Below are 15,799 nucleotides of genomic sequence, written 5' to 3' on the forward strand. Positions count from 1 at the left end.
CAACAGTTTAAATGGTGTACCTGTACAATGTGCAGGCAGTGTCCCTTGGGGCCATGTTTGGCTCCTGGGATTCTAGTCGGTGTCTCTCACTTTACAAGGAACCTTGGGCACTTCCAACAAGTGACTGGGAAGATATTGTTGTTTCTGTCTGAGTGGGTGGAATGAACTTTGGAGCCTCTCTTGGAAGGCTACCTGTGGGAGATAACCTACGTAACCTTAACTTGATTATCTCCTCTCAGCACTTTTTGGTTCAAATTTCCTGCTCTGTCTGTTTGTTCTCTAGAACTCTCTAGTTATCTTGTGGCTTGCACTTCTCTGGCAAGGGGGTGATGCCCCCACATGGAGGAGGAGGGGCTGTCTCCTGTTCCATAGCATAGCTTCTTTTGGGGGTGCCCCCACTTGGCGATCTACACTTTGCCATGCCCAAGTGGTACATGAGATGGCAGCATGTCCTTGCTAGGAGTATGCACATGATGAGTAGAGAGCACGTGATGTGTTTGCATTGATGCAGAGACATGAGCCCACTTAGCAGTCCAGATTTCCTTGGTTGTTTAGGTGCACCTCTGTGAGTGCAAAGGTGGGTTTGAAATAGGCTTCCACAACTCCAGCAGTGCTTAGGTTGGAATGGATGAGCCTGTGATTGTGTACCATGTGCAACTTTTTAAAATTTTTTACTGCCCTTCCTCCTGGGAGCTCAGGATGCTGTGCACAGTTCCTTGCTTCCTTGTTCTCACAACAGTCCTGTGAGGTAGGTGAGGCTGAGAGAGAGAGAGAGTGACTGGCCCAAGTCCTCCAAGGAAGCTTCATGGCTGAGTGGGGATTTGAATCTAGATCTTCCAGTCCAGCTCCTGAACCACTGCACCATCCTGGCTCTCAATCTGCAACAAAGCCATTTGTTGAGAAGAATCTGAACCCCAACCCCCTGTCTCTCACACTCATGTCATTTCCCATTATTGCCCTGCTGTGCAAAACACCTCCTGACACTTGCCCCCCCCCCATCCTTCATGTGGCAAGTGGCCCCATATGCAAGTGGCTCTTTGCATATCCTAGTTCTGTTATTTGTAATTGTGATGTGACTGTAAGGCTGTAGGAGGCTAGAGGAAGAGCAGCAGCTTGTGAATGTGCTGCTGGTGAACAGACTTTTGAATTCAATGGGATTTGAAGGAATTGGTAAGGAAGAATGTTCTGGTTGTTCATTTTTCATAGTATGAGTCCACTGGGGCAGGAAACCATTTATTGATGTATTGAGCTATGTAAACTGGTTTGTGAACCACTTGTTGAAAAGTGGTATGCATTAGGCATAATACGGTATGCATATATTAGGGCACAATCCTACCCTGCGCTGGAACAGGCAAGCCAAGAGGCTTGTGCTGGATACATCGCGGGATAGGGGCCCAAGACGGCTTAGCCAGATGAGTGTTTCACTTGGAGTGCTGCAGAGTGGTATGTCTTTTTAAAAAAAAGGCATTTTTACAACAACTGGGAGAGAATATAACAAATCAGGAGAGAAGGGAATCATGAGAAAGTACTGCATATGGATTATATTGACTGGAGCAGCCGTTCTCAAACTTTTCAGTCTTCTGAGCCCTTTACACTCCTAAAAGGTGTCTTGGGGAACCCCACCATTGCATTTGCAGAGTCTTGGGGAGCCCTAGAGCAGGGGTGCTCAAAGTTTTTGGCAGGAGGGCCACATCATCTCTCTGACACTGTGTCGGGGGGCAGAAAAAAGCATTAATTTGCATTTCAAATTTGAATAATTTCTCGCCTGCTCCCTCGCCCTCCCTCCTTCCCTCCTTCATTTGCTTGGGCGGTATGTGTTGCTGCCTGGCCACCCGCTTGCCTGCTTGGCTGCCTGCCTGCTAGCCCTTCTGCATGCCTACCTGTCTGCCTGCCTGCCCACCTAACCGCCCTTCCTTGCTAGCTAGGGCGGCATATGATGCTGCCTGCCTGCCTTCCCGGCCAGCCAGCCAGCCAGCCAACCAACCAACCAGCCCTCCCCCCCTTGGAGGCATGTGCTGCGGGCTAGGCTCCACTCCCCTCCCTCGCGCGGGATAATAATAATAATAATAATACAGGTATTTATATACCTTTCATGGTCTTCAGATTTCTCCTCAAACTTTATTTCAAGGCAGTTTACACAGGCAGGCTATACTAAATCCCTATAGGGATTTTTACAATTGAAGAAGGTTCTGTCTTTCAAGAACTACATTTCAGATGGATCCTTTTATGATCTGGTATCACATTCTGGCCTCCAGTTTCCTCCCATGCAGGCTGACAATCCTTCATATCTCACTTGAAGGGCGGCCAAAGAGCAGATGGAAAAACTTGGCTTGGCTTGTCAGCTGCTTCAAGGTCTCGCCGTTCACAGTGCCGGTGGCCTCGAACTGGCGACCTTCAGCTGTTATCTTCAGGCAAACAGAGGCTCTACCCTCTAGACCAGACCTCCTGCAGTCTCTCTCTCTCCCCCTGCACTCCCCTGGCTCAGGTTGCAGGAGGGGAGGGCAGCCCAGCCCAGCCCATGGGCAAGGCAGGGAGAGACCTCCCCTCCTGCGTGTGGGATCTCTCTCATTCTCCTGGCTCAGGTTGCGGGAGGGGAGGGGAGGCGAGCCCAGCCCAGTGGAGCCCAGCCCAGCCCATGGGCAAGGCAGGGAGAGACCTTCCCTCCTGTGCGCGGGATCTCTCTCATTCTCCTGGCTCAGGTTGCAGGAGGGGAGCGGAGCCCAGCCCAGCCCATGGGCAAGCGCGCAGGGTCTTTTATAGTGGGAAGTAACGCGAGACCTGCAAGTCTCACGTTATCTTCCCACTATAAAAGGCCCTGCGCATGCGCTCAGCTTCTTTCCTTCGCTGCCACTGAGCTCAGCGGCAGCGAGGGAAAGCAAGGCGTGGAGCTCACGTGGCGGGACAGCGCAGTGAGGGCTGAATGCCCGTAGAAGATGGGGGACCCCTTGGGGGCCGGATGGGGACCTGCAGCGGGTCGCAAGTGGCCCGCGGGCCGGGGTTTGGGCACCCCTGCCCTAGAGCACTGGCATATACACAAAGTGGTGCAGTGCTGAGCCCAGCACCGAGTACTGGTGAAGGGCCAGAACATGGGGAATGAAAGGAGGAGCGCCACAAACAGGTGGCAGGAGGGACATACAAGCAAACTGGCAGGGAGCAGATGGTCAGCACTTATGGTGTGCTCATGGAAGGGGTTTCAAGGAACCCCAGGACTCCCAGGAGCATATATGGAGAAAAACTGACTTAGCGGATTCATGGGCCCTGTGGAGTTCTTGTTCCGAGTAAGCAAAGAAAGTACTTGGGCTCCTATAGTCGTATAAGTCTACCAAAGGGGCAGGTAGCAATTCCGTTTCTGAGACCTTCATTACATTTTGAATTACTGGAAGTGCAATCCTATGTGCACTTACCTGGGAGTAAGTCCCATTGATATCAATGGACCTTACTTCTGAGTAGCCATGCCTAGGCTTGTGCTCCTAATCTAATAGCAGATTGAGGGTGCCGCATATATTTCAACCCAGGCCCTCATTTAGGATCCTCTGCACTTTTAAGCGAAATAGGGAACCAGGAACCAGCTTTCAACCTGGTTGTTGTCAGGTGGTTTTGAACTACTAGCCATCTGCACAATTCCTCTTCTTGTTTTAGTTTCACTTTGTGCAGCTGAGGTTGAGATTTTTTCAGTTGTGATGTCTCTTAGCACACTATGGAGCAACTTTGGGGGGAAAAAAACCTGACTTCTCTTGCACACTCATCAGAAGTAGGAAGAGGCAGAGGGGTCAGTGTATACCTGTGACTTGTCACTCCGAAGTTGCATGATGATGAAAAGCTTGGCTGATCTGAACTGGCCATTCCATATCAGAGTATGTGGCAAGCATAGGTATGTGTGAACTTGTGCACCCCCTTTCTTGAGCATCTATGTTGATGAGATCTGGTCTTGCATTCTGCTAACCTTTGATATGGGCTGTGCTTAGGTTTAGCAACATTTCTTTGTTGACCCCCACTCAGTAGGTCTTTTGCTAGCATGAAAATGCAGAAAATGCCTAGATTTCAGAAGCAGAATAATAGGAATTGTAGAATTTATCTAAACTAGGGGCTGCAGGAAAGGAAATGGTTCTCTTTCCATTTATAGCCAAGTTTTTAAATCATCAAATGATTTCTGAGCTAGTATCAGTTAAAATGCAGAGTGGTAAAGAGCATTTGTGTCCGTTTGAGATTGAGCCAAATTTGGACTGGAAAGGATAGATGAGGCACTAAGGTGTGAATCACAGAGTGGGTTTAAGCTCAAACAAGAGTCATGTCAAGACAGACGTTGCTGTTTCGAAAGTTAATATCTGTGTCTTTAAAAGTGTGTGCTGGGGAATGTGTGACCAACAACCTAAAGTTCTTTATTTTCAACAGTAGCATATACATCAGAAGGCTAAGTGCACAACAGCAATGTCCACATTGTACTGTGGGATTTTGGAATACAATACTGCCTTGTCATGTTGTCCAGTCATGGTTGAATCTTCTACTGTGAAGTTTTCTAAAGAAAGCTGATGAGCTGAAGATGAGTTAGAAATAGGATGGGGGGTGTTCATGATCCCCTATAACTCCTTGCTCACCTGTTTAATGCCATATGCGAAGATCAACGTTTTCTCTCTTTCCTGTCTTCCTTTAAAGTTTCGTTTCAGTGAAATTCAGGTGCAGAGTTTCTCCCTCTGCTCTGCTTTGCTCTCTCCTCTTTTTTCTAGTTCCTCTTCTACTGAAGGATGTTTGTGGGTATGCCTGGCTAACAAGCCTGTGCGGGTTTTCCCCCACTGAGAGTGGAAACCAGACTGGACTCTTTAGTGAGTCAGAGTTTGCTAAGGGATACATAGAGCCTCTCAGACATGGGAGAGGATCTTGAGGCCATCATGTCCCATCACCCCACTTCAAAAGAGGGCTGTTCCCCTCCCAGTCCCTCCAAGTCCCTCCAAGCCATACAATTTGTACCATATGTAGCACATGTACCTCACGGCAGGGAATTGGTAGCTGCATGGCAGAATAATCAAGTCTGGATGACTTGTGCAAATGAGTCAAGGTGCGCCTTACACTGGGTGGTGACTGACCCTCAGAATGCCCCTGTCCTGAGCCTGAGCACAACCTGTGGTGTTAGCCGTAGAGATGTCCATGCTTGTAGACCTTTTCCAGCAGTTGCCCAGAAACAGCCACAATAGCTTCTCCCTCCTAACCTGACTGAATGCTTAAGGGTTAAAACTCTTCCCTCATCCAAAGCTGCACTTTCAGATAACATTCATGTTATCTTGGCTTGGCTTGGCTGACTTTATGGCTGGTCACGTGAGGTGCATAGAAGACTGGTGACTACTCAAGGAATCATGTGAAACTTCTGTAACTTGGAATCTTGCATTGTCTTGTACTTTGGTTAATGACTTTAATGGGCCTTTCGCAACAGTGTGATCATCCCACAAGAGGGTGTTGACTTGTGTCTGCCACTGATATAAACTGTACTCTTTGCAACGCTCTCTCTTTCAGATTTCTGGCCAGGATGTGGGCACAGGTGATGGTGTGCCTGGTGCTTGGTGGGACAGCCTTGTCGCTGCAGTGCCCTGATGGACGCAAATGCGAGGAGCCTTTCATCTGTTGCAGGCTTCCTGGAGAGAATGGATACTCTTGCTGCGACCAGCCTCAGGTAGGGATCTCGCTGAGATGCTGAGCTGAACTTTTACAAATTTTTTAAAAAAAGTAATTTTCTTGGCTAAAAACAGATACTGAAAGATCTGCACTGTCCTTAAACTTTATAAAATAAATCAACGAACCTACATGCATGCGGACTTTGCTTCATCCCATGTGCTGTGGGTGGTTAATGCAGGTGATTAATCTAAGTGGCGTAGCTAGCGAGGGGGGGCAGTCGGCCCCAGGTACCAGCCTTGGAGGGGGTGACACCACAAATGACCCAACATCGCTAACATCACAAAGGTTAGGAGTAACGGCATCATGCTATATACCGTTGGATGCGGAATTTCCAGCTGAATGCAGTGCAAAACACCGGGTTAAAATATCTCCTTTTCATCAAAAGTTGTGGCCAAAAAAATCAGAAACAAAAAAATGCATGGAAACCTATAGAAAGTGAAACCGAGCCATATAGCGTATTTACTCGTGAGTAGGTGAACATTTATTTATTTATACAGGTATTTATATACAGCCTTTCTTTTGGTTGTCAGATTTCTCCTCAGACTTTAATCCAAGGCGGTTTACATAGGCAGGCTGTTCTAAATCCCTGTAGGGATTTTTACAATTGAATAGTTCTAGTCTTTCATAGAACTCCTCCTTCCAGCTGGATTACTTCCTGGTCTGGTCTCTCTCTGGCCCTTCGCCTCCCACACTCCACTTGATGGCAACTCCTCTTTGCCACCTAGAGTCAGCTCATCAGTATATCAGCATGTCGTCAGTTCTGGGGTACTTCCGGTTGTTTTGAACTGGCAGCCTCAGATCTTCAGGCGGCAGCTCTACCAACTGAGCCAGACCTCCTGCCTTAGTGCATCAGAAAGGGCAGGCTGAGAGGAATCCAACAACACCAGAATGGTTCCTATTCAATGAAAGCAGCCCCTAAAAAACACCCAAGAACGAAGTCTCCTCCCCAAGCAGACAAATGTATTGAGCCCTATGGAAAGCGAAAGTAAGCCACATGTTGCATTTACTTGCGAGTAAGCAAATGTGCCTTGGCTGCTGGTCAAGGCGGGCAAAGGGGAATGCAAGGCTAGCTGCATGGTTCCAATCTGATGAAAGTGGAGCTTAACAAATGCTCCAGAAGGCAGCAACCCCCAAAAGAATAAAACAGAGGACAGGTCCTCTCATGGATTGAGAACTGATTGGAGGCCAGGAAGCAGAGAGTGGGTGTCAATGGGCAATTTTCACAATGGAGAGAGGTGAAAAGCGGTGTGCCCCAAGGATCTGTCCTGGGACCGGTGCTTTTCATCCTCTTCATAAATGACCTGGAGACAGGGTTGAGCAGTGAAGTGGCTAAGTTTGCAGACGACACTAAACTTTTCCAAGTGGTGAAGACCAGAAGTGATTGTGAGGAGCTCCAGAAGGATCTCTCCAGACTGGCAGAATGGGCAGCAAAATGGCAGATGCATTTCAATGTCAGTAAGTGTAAAGTCATGCACATTGGGGCAAAAAATCAAAACTTTAGATATAGGCTGATGGGTTCTGAGCTGTCTGTGACAGATCAGGAGAGAGATCTTGGGGTGGTGGTGGACAGGTCGATGAAAGTGTCGACCCAATGTGCGGCGGCAGTGAAGAAGGCCAAATCTGTGCTTGGGATCATTAGGAAGGGTATTGAGAACAAAACGGCTAGTATTATAATGCCGTTGTACAAATCTATGGTAAGGCCACACCTGGAGTATTGTGTCCAGTTCTGGTCGCTGCATCTCAAAAAAGACATAGTGGAAATGGAAAAGGTGCAAAAGAGAGCGACTAAGATGATTACTGTGCTGGGGCACCTTCCTTATGAAGAAAGGCTACGGCGTTTGGGCCTCTTCAGCCTAGAAAAGAAGCGCCTCAGGGGGGACATGATTGAGACATACAAAATTATGCAGGGAATGGAAAGAGTGGATAGAGAGATGCTCTTTGCACTCTCACATAACACCAGAACCAGGGAACATTTGCTAAAATTGAGTGTTGGGAGAGTTAGAACAGACTAAAGAAAATATTTATTTAGTCAGCGTGTGGTTGGTCTGTGGAACTCCTTGCCACAGGATGTGGTGATGGCGTCTGGCCTGGACACCTTTAAAAGGGGATTGGACAAGTTTCTGGAGGAAAAATCCATTACTGGGTACAAGCCATGATGTGTATGCGCAACCTCCTGATTTTAGAAATGGGTTATGTCAGAAGGCCAGATGCAAGGGAGGGCACCAGGATGAGGTCTCTTGTTATGTGGTGTGCTCCCTGGGGCATTTGGTGGGCCGCTGTGAGATACGGGAAGCTGGACTAGATGGGCCTATGGCCTGATCCAGTGGGGCTGTTCTTATGTAGAGGCTTGAGCTGGTAAGGTGGGCACTGGGGAGGGCTGAAAATCTCACTGATTTATCTGTGTGTGTGTGTGGGGGGGGGGTTATTGCAGGCAGGCTACAGAGAAAATTCACTTGGTGAAACAGGGCTGGCTTCCACTTATTTAATTATCTGTTTTTCTTTAATTTAATTATTTATAATTATTTTTCTTTGCTTGATGATGTCACTTCCAACCATGACATCACTTCCGGCGGGTCCTGGACAGATTGTCATTCTAAAACATGGGTCCCAGTGTTAAAAGTTTGAGAACCACTGCCTTAACTCAAAATAGGCCAATGAGACATCCTTGGGGGGGAAGGGGGGTTTGACACCCTAGTGACCAAAATTCTGGAAATCGTGGCTTTTAGGAATAATACCATCATGTTATATGCCATTTTTTGCAGAATTTAATCCATTGCTTGTAGGGAAATATTCACTGCATTTATTTTCTGGCTATTATTCATTTCATGTCATGACTATTATTATCTCTGTCTCACCTACCTCACAGGGTTATTGTGAGGACGAAACAAGGGGCGGAATCATGAACACCACCCTGAGCTGCTTAGAGGAAGGGTGGTATAAAAATGTTAATTAATAAATAAATTATTAATATAATAATATAAATAAATAAGTCGTGTGGGGTGACAAAAATTTATGGGTGTCAAATGACCTACCTACGCCTCTGATCTATTCTACTTTGTTCCTGGCTGCTCCGAGCCAGTATGAAAGCTCAGGCATTGGTGAGTTTCTAGGGAAAGAGAGTTTCACACTTCTGAGGCAACCACCAAGAATGCTTCTCTTGTGGTTCATCTTTGGCACCATGGAAGGGGCACTTAGAAACATGCTCCAAGCTGCTCTTAAAGGTTATGATAGAATGTAGGGTAGAGCCTCCCTCATAGATATCCTAGACCCAGACCATCTTGTGTATAAACAAATCCCATTTGTTAAGTTTTTTTGTAGTATTTGCTTGCAAAATATCTAACTTTAAACGTACTGGCTACATCTTGTTATCTTTTACATATTGCATCACAGTTGTTCTTGGCAAAATCTTTGTTTCTAGGTGCATATTTTTCATGCTAATGTTTTATTTGTAGATTGGACTGAATATATCTTAAGGTCACAGTCAACTGATAACTCAAATGATTAGTTTTGTTTTCTATTACTCCTCACTGTTTTTGTCCAGTATAATTGGACAATGCTATAAATCAGCATCACATTTTTGTCAGTTTAAGCAGCTACTAATTGTATTCAGGCCATTCAGAGTCCACCAGTTAACAGTTTATTGGCTTAAAACAAACGATACAGTTGACAATGTGAATGATAGTTAATTTTCAGCAGATTTCAGTTTATAATTACTGTGCCAGCCAAGGTTGAAGCTGAGTTTAGAACTCTCAGTGTCCAAGGATGCACTTCAGTTTCTTTATCGAGATTCCTCAAGGAGGAACTCGGTAATGGCAGACAAGCTTCTTAGAAAGGCCGGCTGCCTGCCATTGCTCACTTTCCCTTGTGAGATGCAGCCTCAGTGCAGGGTTTGGTATGTCCTGGGGTGTTTTCTCCGTTCACATGGTGACACTTGGCTAGCCTGCTCAGTGCTCCATATGACTGTTCTGCGCACCTCTCTGTACAAACATTGTGGTATGTTTTGAAGTGCAGGAGCTCTTGGTGACACAGCTGTAGCTGTGCATCGTGTAGCCATATGTGCTGCCCAATTCTACTGAATGTTTTGGCTGCTGGAGATCTCTTTGAGGTGAGCCCCAGCAGATGCCGTGGGACCTGCACAAGCAATATTGACCCATTTTGACCCATGCAGACAGATCAGGACCCCAAAGGCGCCGCCGCCACCACCACTCCCCATAGCAGGCTTACAGATTGCAGTTTGTGCACACTTGTGGGGGAAGGGATGTAAGCACCTCTCATTTTCAGTCTTGGTCTTTCTGTTGACAGTTCACGGAGGTGTCTCTGCGTATGCTGACCCCAAACAGTCTAGATGAAGTCCCTGGCACTGGGTGTCCTGACGGCAGCACATGTCCGGTGGAATACTCCTGTCTGCGCACTCCAGATGCTTCCTTTGCGTGTTGCCCCTGGGATGAGGTGAGCTGTGCGACCAAACTGGGAGAAGGGTTTGTACGGAGCAGGCAGATCCAGTAGAGCTGCTTTGCCCCATTCCTGAAAGTGTCAGCCTTCCTCTGCTTTATCCTGTGCTGAAAATCAATGTCCCGGGATAGATTTCAGAATGGGGATATGAAGTTTGCTATTTGCTTTCATTCAGTTCCTGTTCCAAACTTGCAAACAGGAACTGAAGGCGAGGTCTTCAGGCTAACGTAATCTTTTCAGGCTGTATGACAAGAGTTGAAAGAAAGAGAAGACATCCCAGGTGTGGGGATGGATTGAGAGTGGAAGGCTTGTGCAGCAGAAATCTCTTCCAAGACTTTTCCTGTCTCCAATCATGACTGCACTTGTGCAAATCAGGGCTATCTCCAAATAGCTGAGGTGCAAGGTAGCCATCTTCTCTGTACCACCCTGTTGCTATGCTTTAGAAAGATGTATGCACATTAGTAGGTGATCATGCTTATTTCCATGTTGCACTCAATGTCACCTGCCAATCTCTACAGACATTAAAGGCACAGATGCAGTCTAGGCTGGGTTTGGGTGTGATGGCTGTGCTACCCTTGCTCCCTTCCTTTCCTCCATATGTTTCCCTTAAGGAAAACCTTAGCATTGGGTTCAGTAGGGAAAGAGCTTTCTTGTGATACTTCGAAATGTCCACTGCATAGGCAAGTAGACAGAGTTTTGTGGATTCCTTGTTACTTTTGTCTCGCTTCTGCAAGAACAAGAGATCCTAGCCAGCCCACCTGTTGCATTGGCACCACCCTATTGGGCACCCAAACCCACCTGACCAGGTCAGAAGGTCAGTGGGGATGCTCAGGTGGTGGTAAAACAGGCAATAGGATGAACTAACAACATAACTGAACCTTGAAATCTTAAGCTGTTTCTGCCAACGTTGCATATGCGCAATAGGGACCAAATGTGTACACTTGTGGGCCAGGTTAAGGTGAAGCCCAAGGATGCTTGCATGTGTTCCGGCTTGGCTCCCTCAAAGAAAGCATCTCTGTGAGGTCAGGTTCTCATGGCCCTGTATAGGAATCAGAGAGGTGTGTTGGATTTTTCAAACAGATATGGGTAAGAACAGTTAGAGAACAATGCCAGGGCTCAGTGAGGAAGAAGAAGGTCAGCAACAATGGAACAACATCTCCTGCATCTGGATGACACAGCAGCCCCTTCAAGTTACTGAGGCATTGAACTAGAAAGTCCAAAACCAGTGGAAAATAGGAAGAAAAGAGGTGTCAATCAGGGGTTGTCTTGACAGAGACATTGAGGATTATTTTGCTTTTAAGTTTGCTTGTAATCACCTGCTTTATTTTTGCTGATATCCGTACCTGGGCAGTACCTGGGCAATATACCCAAGCCATTTTCCAAGTCTGCTTGTTTAGTTCTTTCTTCTTTTTATAATCCAGTTCAACACCCCTTTGATTTTTAATAAGCTTTACTAGCATTTTTAAATTCTTTACCTCCTGGTGGCTGGTTGAACTCAATCCAAGCCTTTCCTCAGTCCTCCTTCGCCCTTGACTTCATGTCACTAGATGGGATTGGAGTGGGGTTCTCCCCATAACTGGGAGGGAGCCTTTTAAGCACTGTCTCTGCCTGTGAAAACCTATGTAAGAAGTTTTGTTGGGATGTACCTGTACCGAACGCATTTAGCTTGAGTTGTCTGGTTCTCATCCTTCCTCCCACAGGGCGTTTCCTGTGCTGATGGCCTCCACTGCTGCCCCAAAGGCTCCCACTGTAGTGCTGACGGACACTCCTGCTTCCAAAGTCAAGGTACATTGCCATGAGGCGGGGTGCAAAATGTAGAGGTTGACATTTGTTATCAGATCCTTTTAGGTTTTTTGTCTTGGCTGATTCTAGCACTTCTGCAACTACAAGTGCTGGTTTGGTTGGGAAGTTCCAATGCCTTGTTCCATTCCCCATTGTTCTTTAACATTTATCTGTGATTCATTCACAAACAGGTAAGTGAGTGAATCTGAGGACTGGGCACTGCCAAAAATGTCCAGGGTTTTGAAAAATGTGGCAGAATTTCTAATCTATGCAAGGTTTCTTTTGCATTTTGGCTTCTAGTTTTAACCTCTTCTGCCACAGTCGGTGCTGTTCAGTGCCCGGATCACGAATCTGAATGTCCCAATGAATCCACTTGTTGTTTGATGAGAGACGGATCCTGGGGCTGTTGCCCAATGCCTGAGGTATGGGACCCCAAGACAGAGGGATGTTGTCACTGCTGGAGGGAGGAGGGCTGTCGCTCTCTTACGAGGAAGCAGGCTGTGGGCTGAGTTAGACCAGGCAATAATCGGGGTAGAAGGAATAGTAAATCCACCAAGTTTAGCTCCACAGCCAACACCCTTCCCATCAGATAAGAGGGTACTAGAATGCAGAGGCAATTGATGAGTTAGCTAGTGATTTGGTCTCTTGCAACTAGCCCTTGGGGACACAGAACCGTTCCTTTATTTTGCTGTGCAGACCACTTTGTGAACCTCTTTGTTGAAAAGCGGTATATAGATAGTCTTCATCATAACAATTCTTGATGATGAAGCCAGGCAGCCCTGCAAGTATAAGTAGAGTCAGGTATATGCTATGTCATGGGTGGCCAAACCACAGCTCATAAGTCACATGTGGCTTTTTGACATAGAATGTGCAGCTCATGGAAATACATTGGCTGAGCTCCAATTAATATAAAAGGTAAATAAGAAATCTTCAAGCTTTAGAATTATTTACCAGGTATAAATTGACTGTCCACTGGATTAAAACAAACGTTTAATGTTCACAATGTGTAAATACGTATATTTAAGAACTCAAATGCTTCTTAAATATTGCGGCTCTCAAACATCTGAAATTTATCGTATGTGACTCCTACGTTAAGCAAGTTTGGCCACCCCCCTGCTCTGTGCGCTTCCAAGGATAAAACTCTGTTCCCTAACTCTGTGCTAAGACAAGCTGGATTCTGGGATCTATGGATTTATGTGCATGGAAAAATCTGGCATTTCTCTGCACACTTCAGTTGTTGCTGTTTTGCATGATTCATCTTGGTGTCAACAAGTCGCAAGGAACATAGAAACTCTGTAGCCCCAATGACTGGAAATCTTATTTGGCCACAGTTTTTTGTCTGCTGAAACTTCAGCAGACATTACTCATGCACTTCCAAGCATATCTGTTCAGCCTGAAGGACTGGAAACCTTTTTTTTTTTTAAGTGGAGTATCTCAGGAAATTCAATTCTGTGTCTATTACCATATTCTATTCTGTAAAACTGAAATATCTGTTTCTAACTTACCAACCTGCAGAATCTACACACAGAATCTCAGGTCAATGCAAGATACTTTCCTGTCCTAACAATGGTGTAACGAGCCCGGTCTGGGGTGGGGAGGCCACCCCCCCACAGCATTCTGCACGTTTGCCATGCTCTCTGTGCTGGCGGGCACACTGCACTCGCTGCCCAAGCGCTTGGTGCAGCAAGCAGAGCTAAGATGGGCCCACAGCTGTGCCCATTTGGATCCAAACAGGAGCCATTCTGCACGTGGGGGGTGGCATCCTGATGTAGAGAGGAGATCTGGCATAATCATGTCACCCTGCTCCCAGCACCAGCTGACCCTGCCATGGCTGTGTCATAAGTGTCTTTGTCACAGAATTTACTTATGAGGATGAATCAGCGGTTGCTGATATTGGTTGCTGCCCTAGCCGCGGCAAATGAGCCAGAGCCCTGTAGCAAGGGTGAGGAGCAAATTCTGGCTGTGCTCAGAGGATGCTTAGAACACAGCCAAGCCCCTGGTCCACAGCAGGAGTGGGTCATGTGGCCATTGTTAGCCAAGACTAACACTGGACACTTGAGCCACAGAAGGCCAAATAGCCGAGTCCTATGCTCTCCTGTTTCTTATCAGAAAGCCCCACTTTGGGACATGTCAGCAACATGTGAGCAGATCCAACAATGCAGACACACAACCAGATAGCTGCCCTACGGTGTTTTTCCCCAATATGTGAGGCAGCTACTTATAGGGTCAGTTCATTGGGCCACCTAGATCAGTACTGCCTACACTCACTGGCAGGGATCTCTCCTATCACCTTTTTAAACTGGAAATGCCAGGGACTGAATCCAGGTCCTTCTGCATTCAAAGCAGGTGTTCAGGCCAATCTTGGCCTATTGGCAGGGATATGTTTAAAAAAGAATAACAAACGCCTGTTCTCAAAATAGCTCAGTACTGCTCCCCATATCAATTCAACATATTGGCAACAATTGAGCTAGCTATTCAACAGAAGGTATAAGAAAACTGTAAAGGAGCTCCAACAGCTGTCGCAAAAAGGACCAGGAACCCAATGTAAACAACCCCATCCTGGCTTCAGAGATTGACTAGGCAGTTCTTGCCATTGTCATTTGGCATAAGGTGTCGACACTAGTTTTTGTTTTAAAAATACTGAAAAGTGAGGTGCTCCAGAAGTTGAATTCTGTGCTCGGTATAGGTGGCTCCCCTCCCCTGTATCCACAGATCTGGTAACCACAGATTCACTTATCTGCAGATCTCACCACCCCCCACACCCCGCACCCATAAAGGTACCTTTATTTTTCTTTAGAAGCGATTGATGCACAGGTGTTCCTTGTTAACAGTGGAACATTCTTGCTTAACTGAAGAACTCCACATTCAGGCAACCAACCTGCATGCTAGATGGAGACTACACTGAATGTTAACAGGACGCAAGAACTGTCCTGCTTCCTGTTAACATTCAGTTAGTTTCCTCCCTGTGGCATGCAGGCTGGCTGCCTGCACATCGCATTCTTCAGTTAAGCGGGGGGGTGGGGGCTATTTATAGAGGGGGAACTCTATCAGCGGTTTCTGTGTCCGCAGGTGGGGGTGCAGGATGGAATCTCTGCAAATATGGGGGGATGCCTGTACTATCTTCTGCACTTGGGTAGAATTTTAGAACACACACTGCCTGTCGGAAAAACCTGGCTGAAGAGAGGCCGTGTTAATCTCTTTCTCCTCTCCCAGGCATCCTGCTGCCCAGACAAGATTCACTGCTGTCCTCATGCGACAACCTGTGATCTGGAGCACACACGGTGTTTGACGGCCTCCGGAGAGCAGCAGCCTCTTCAGAGGAAGTTCCCAGCGTGGAAACGGGCACTGGTGTTGGGTATGGACCACAGGGGCCGGATGGAACTGGGGTTATTGGTACCATTTAGAGCATCTGTGCTGGCTGCAGCTAAGTTAGTTCCTTTGCCACAGGCACTGGATCTCGTTTCGTCATGTTCTTTTTCTTAATCTTCAGATCCTGCAGCACTGTCTGAGAAAATTTCATGCTTAGATGATCCATCAGCCTGTCCAGGCACTGCCACCTGCTGCCAACTCCTTGCCGGCCAGTATGGCTGCTGCCCTCTACAAAATGTACGTATGGGCTAAAAACAGCTGAATCCAAAATAGGGCACCTGACTTTAAAAAAAAAATGATTGTGGACCAAGAGAACTCTTTCCCTCAATCTTGTGCCCCCTTGTCCTGCTCCATCCCCTGGCAATAGTGACGGTCTTTGTAAACTGCTTTGTGAACTTTTTAATTGAAAATCAGTTTATAAGTATTCTTAATATGCTAGATTTAACTGTGGTTGAGAAGAAACAAATGATGTTTACTGATGTGGCCATTGCAGTAGATAATAGAATCAAGGAGAAATAATGCCAAAGGATCA

The 15,799-nt window shown here is 46.7% G+C and overlaps 1 protein-coding gene across 4 annotated transcripts in view; it reads left to right on the forward strand.

Annotated features, from left to right (window-relative positions):
- Positions 1 to 15,799, forward strand: part of GRN (granulin precursor) — a 42,790-nt gene that overhangs the window by 13,372 nt on the left and 13,619 nt on the right. For 3 of the 4 annotated variants that reach the window (XM_066628830.1, XM_066628832.1, XM_066628831.1), the window contains 6 exons: positions 5,506 to 5,662; positions 9,967 to 10,113; positions 11,817 to 11,901; positions 12,199 to 12,320; positions 15,112 to 15,253; positions 15,389 to 15,504. In XM_066628830.1, the coding sequence (XP_066484927.1) occupies positions 5,519 to 5,662; positions 9,967 to 10,113; positions 11,817 to 11,901; positions 12,199 to 12,320; positions 15,112 to 15,253; positions 15,389 to 15,504 (756 nt within the window). In that variant the 5' untranslated portion in view covers positions 5,506 to 5,518. The remainder of the gene's footprint in view (positions 1 to 5,505; positions 5,663 to 9,966; positions 10,114 to 11,816; positions 11,902 to 12,198; positions 12,321 to 15,111; positions 15,254 to 15,388; positions 15,505 to 15,799) is intronic. The other variant, XM_066628833.1, reaches the window with a different exon arrangement.

Source organism: Tiliqua scincoides, chromosome 5 (assembly GCF_035046505.1).
Source record: "Tiliqua scincoides isolate rTilSci1 chromosome 5, rTilSci1.hap2, whole genome shotgun sequence".
Taxonomy (NCBI): domain Eukaryota; kingdom Metazoa; phylum Chordata; class Lepidosauria; order Squamata; family Scincidae; genus Tiliqua; species Tiliqua scincoides.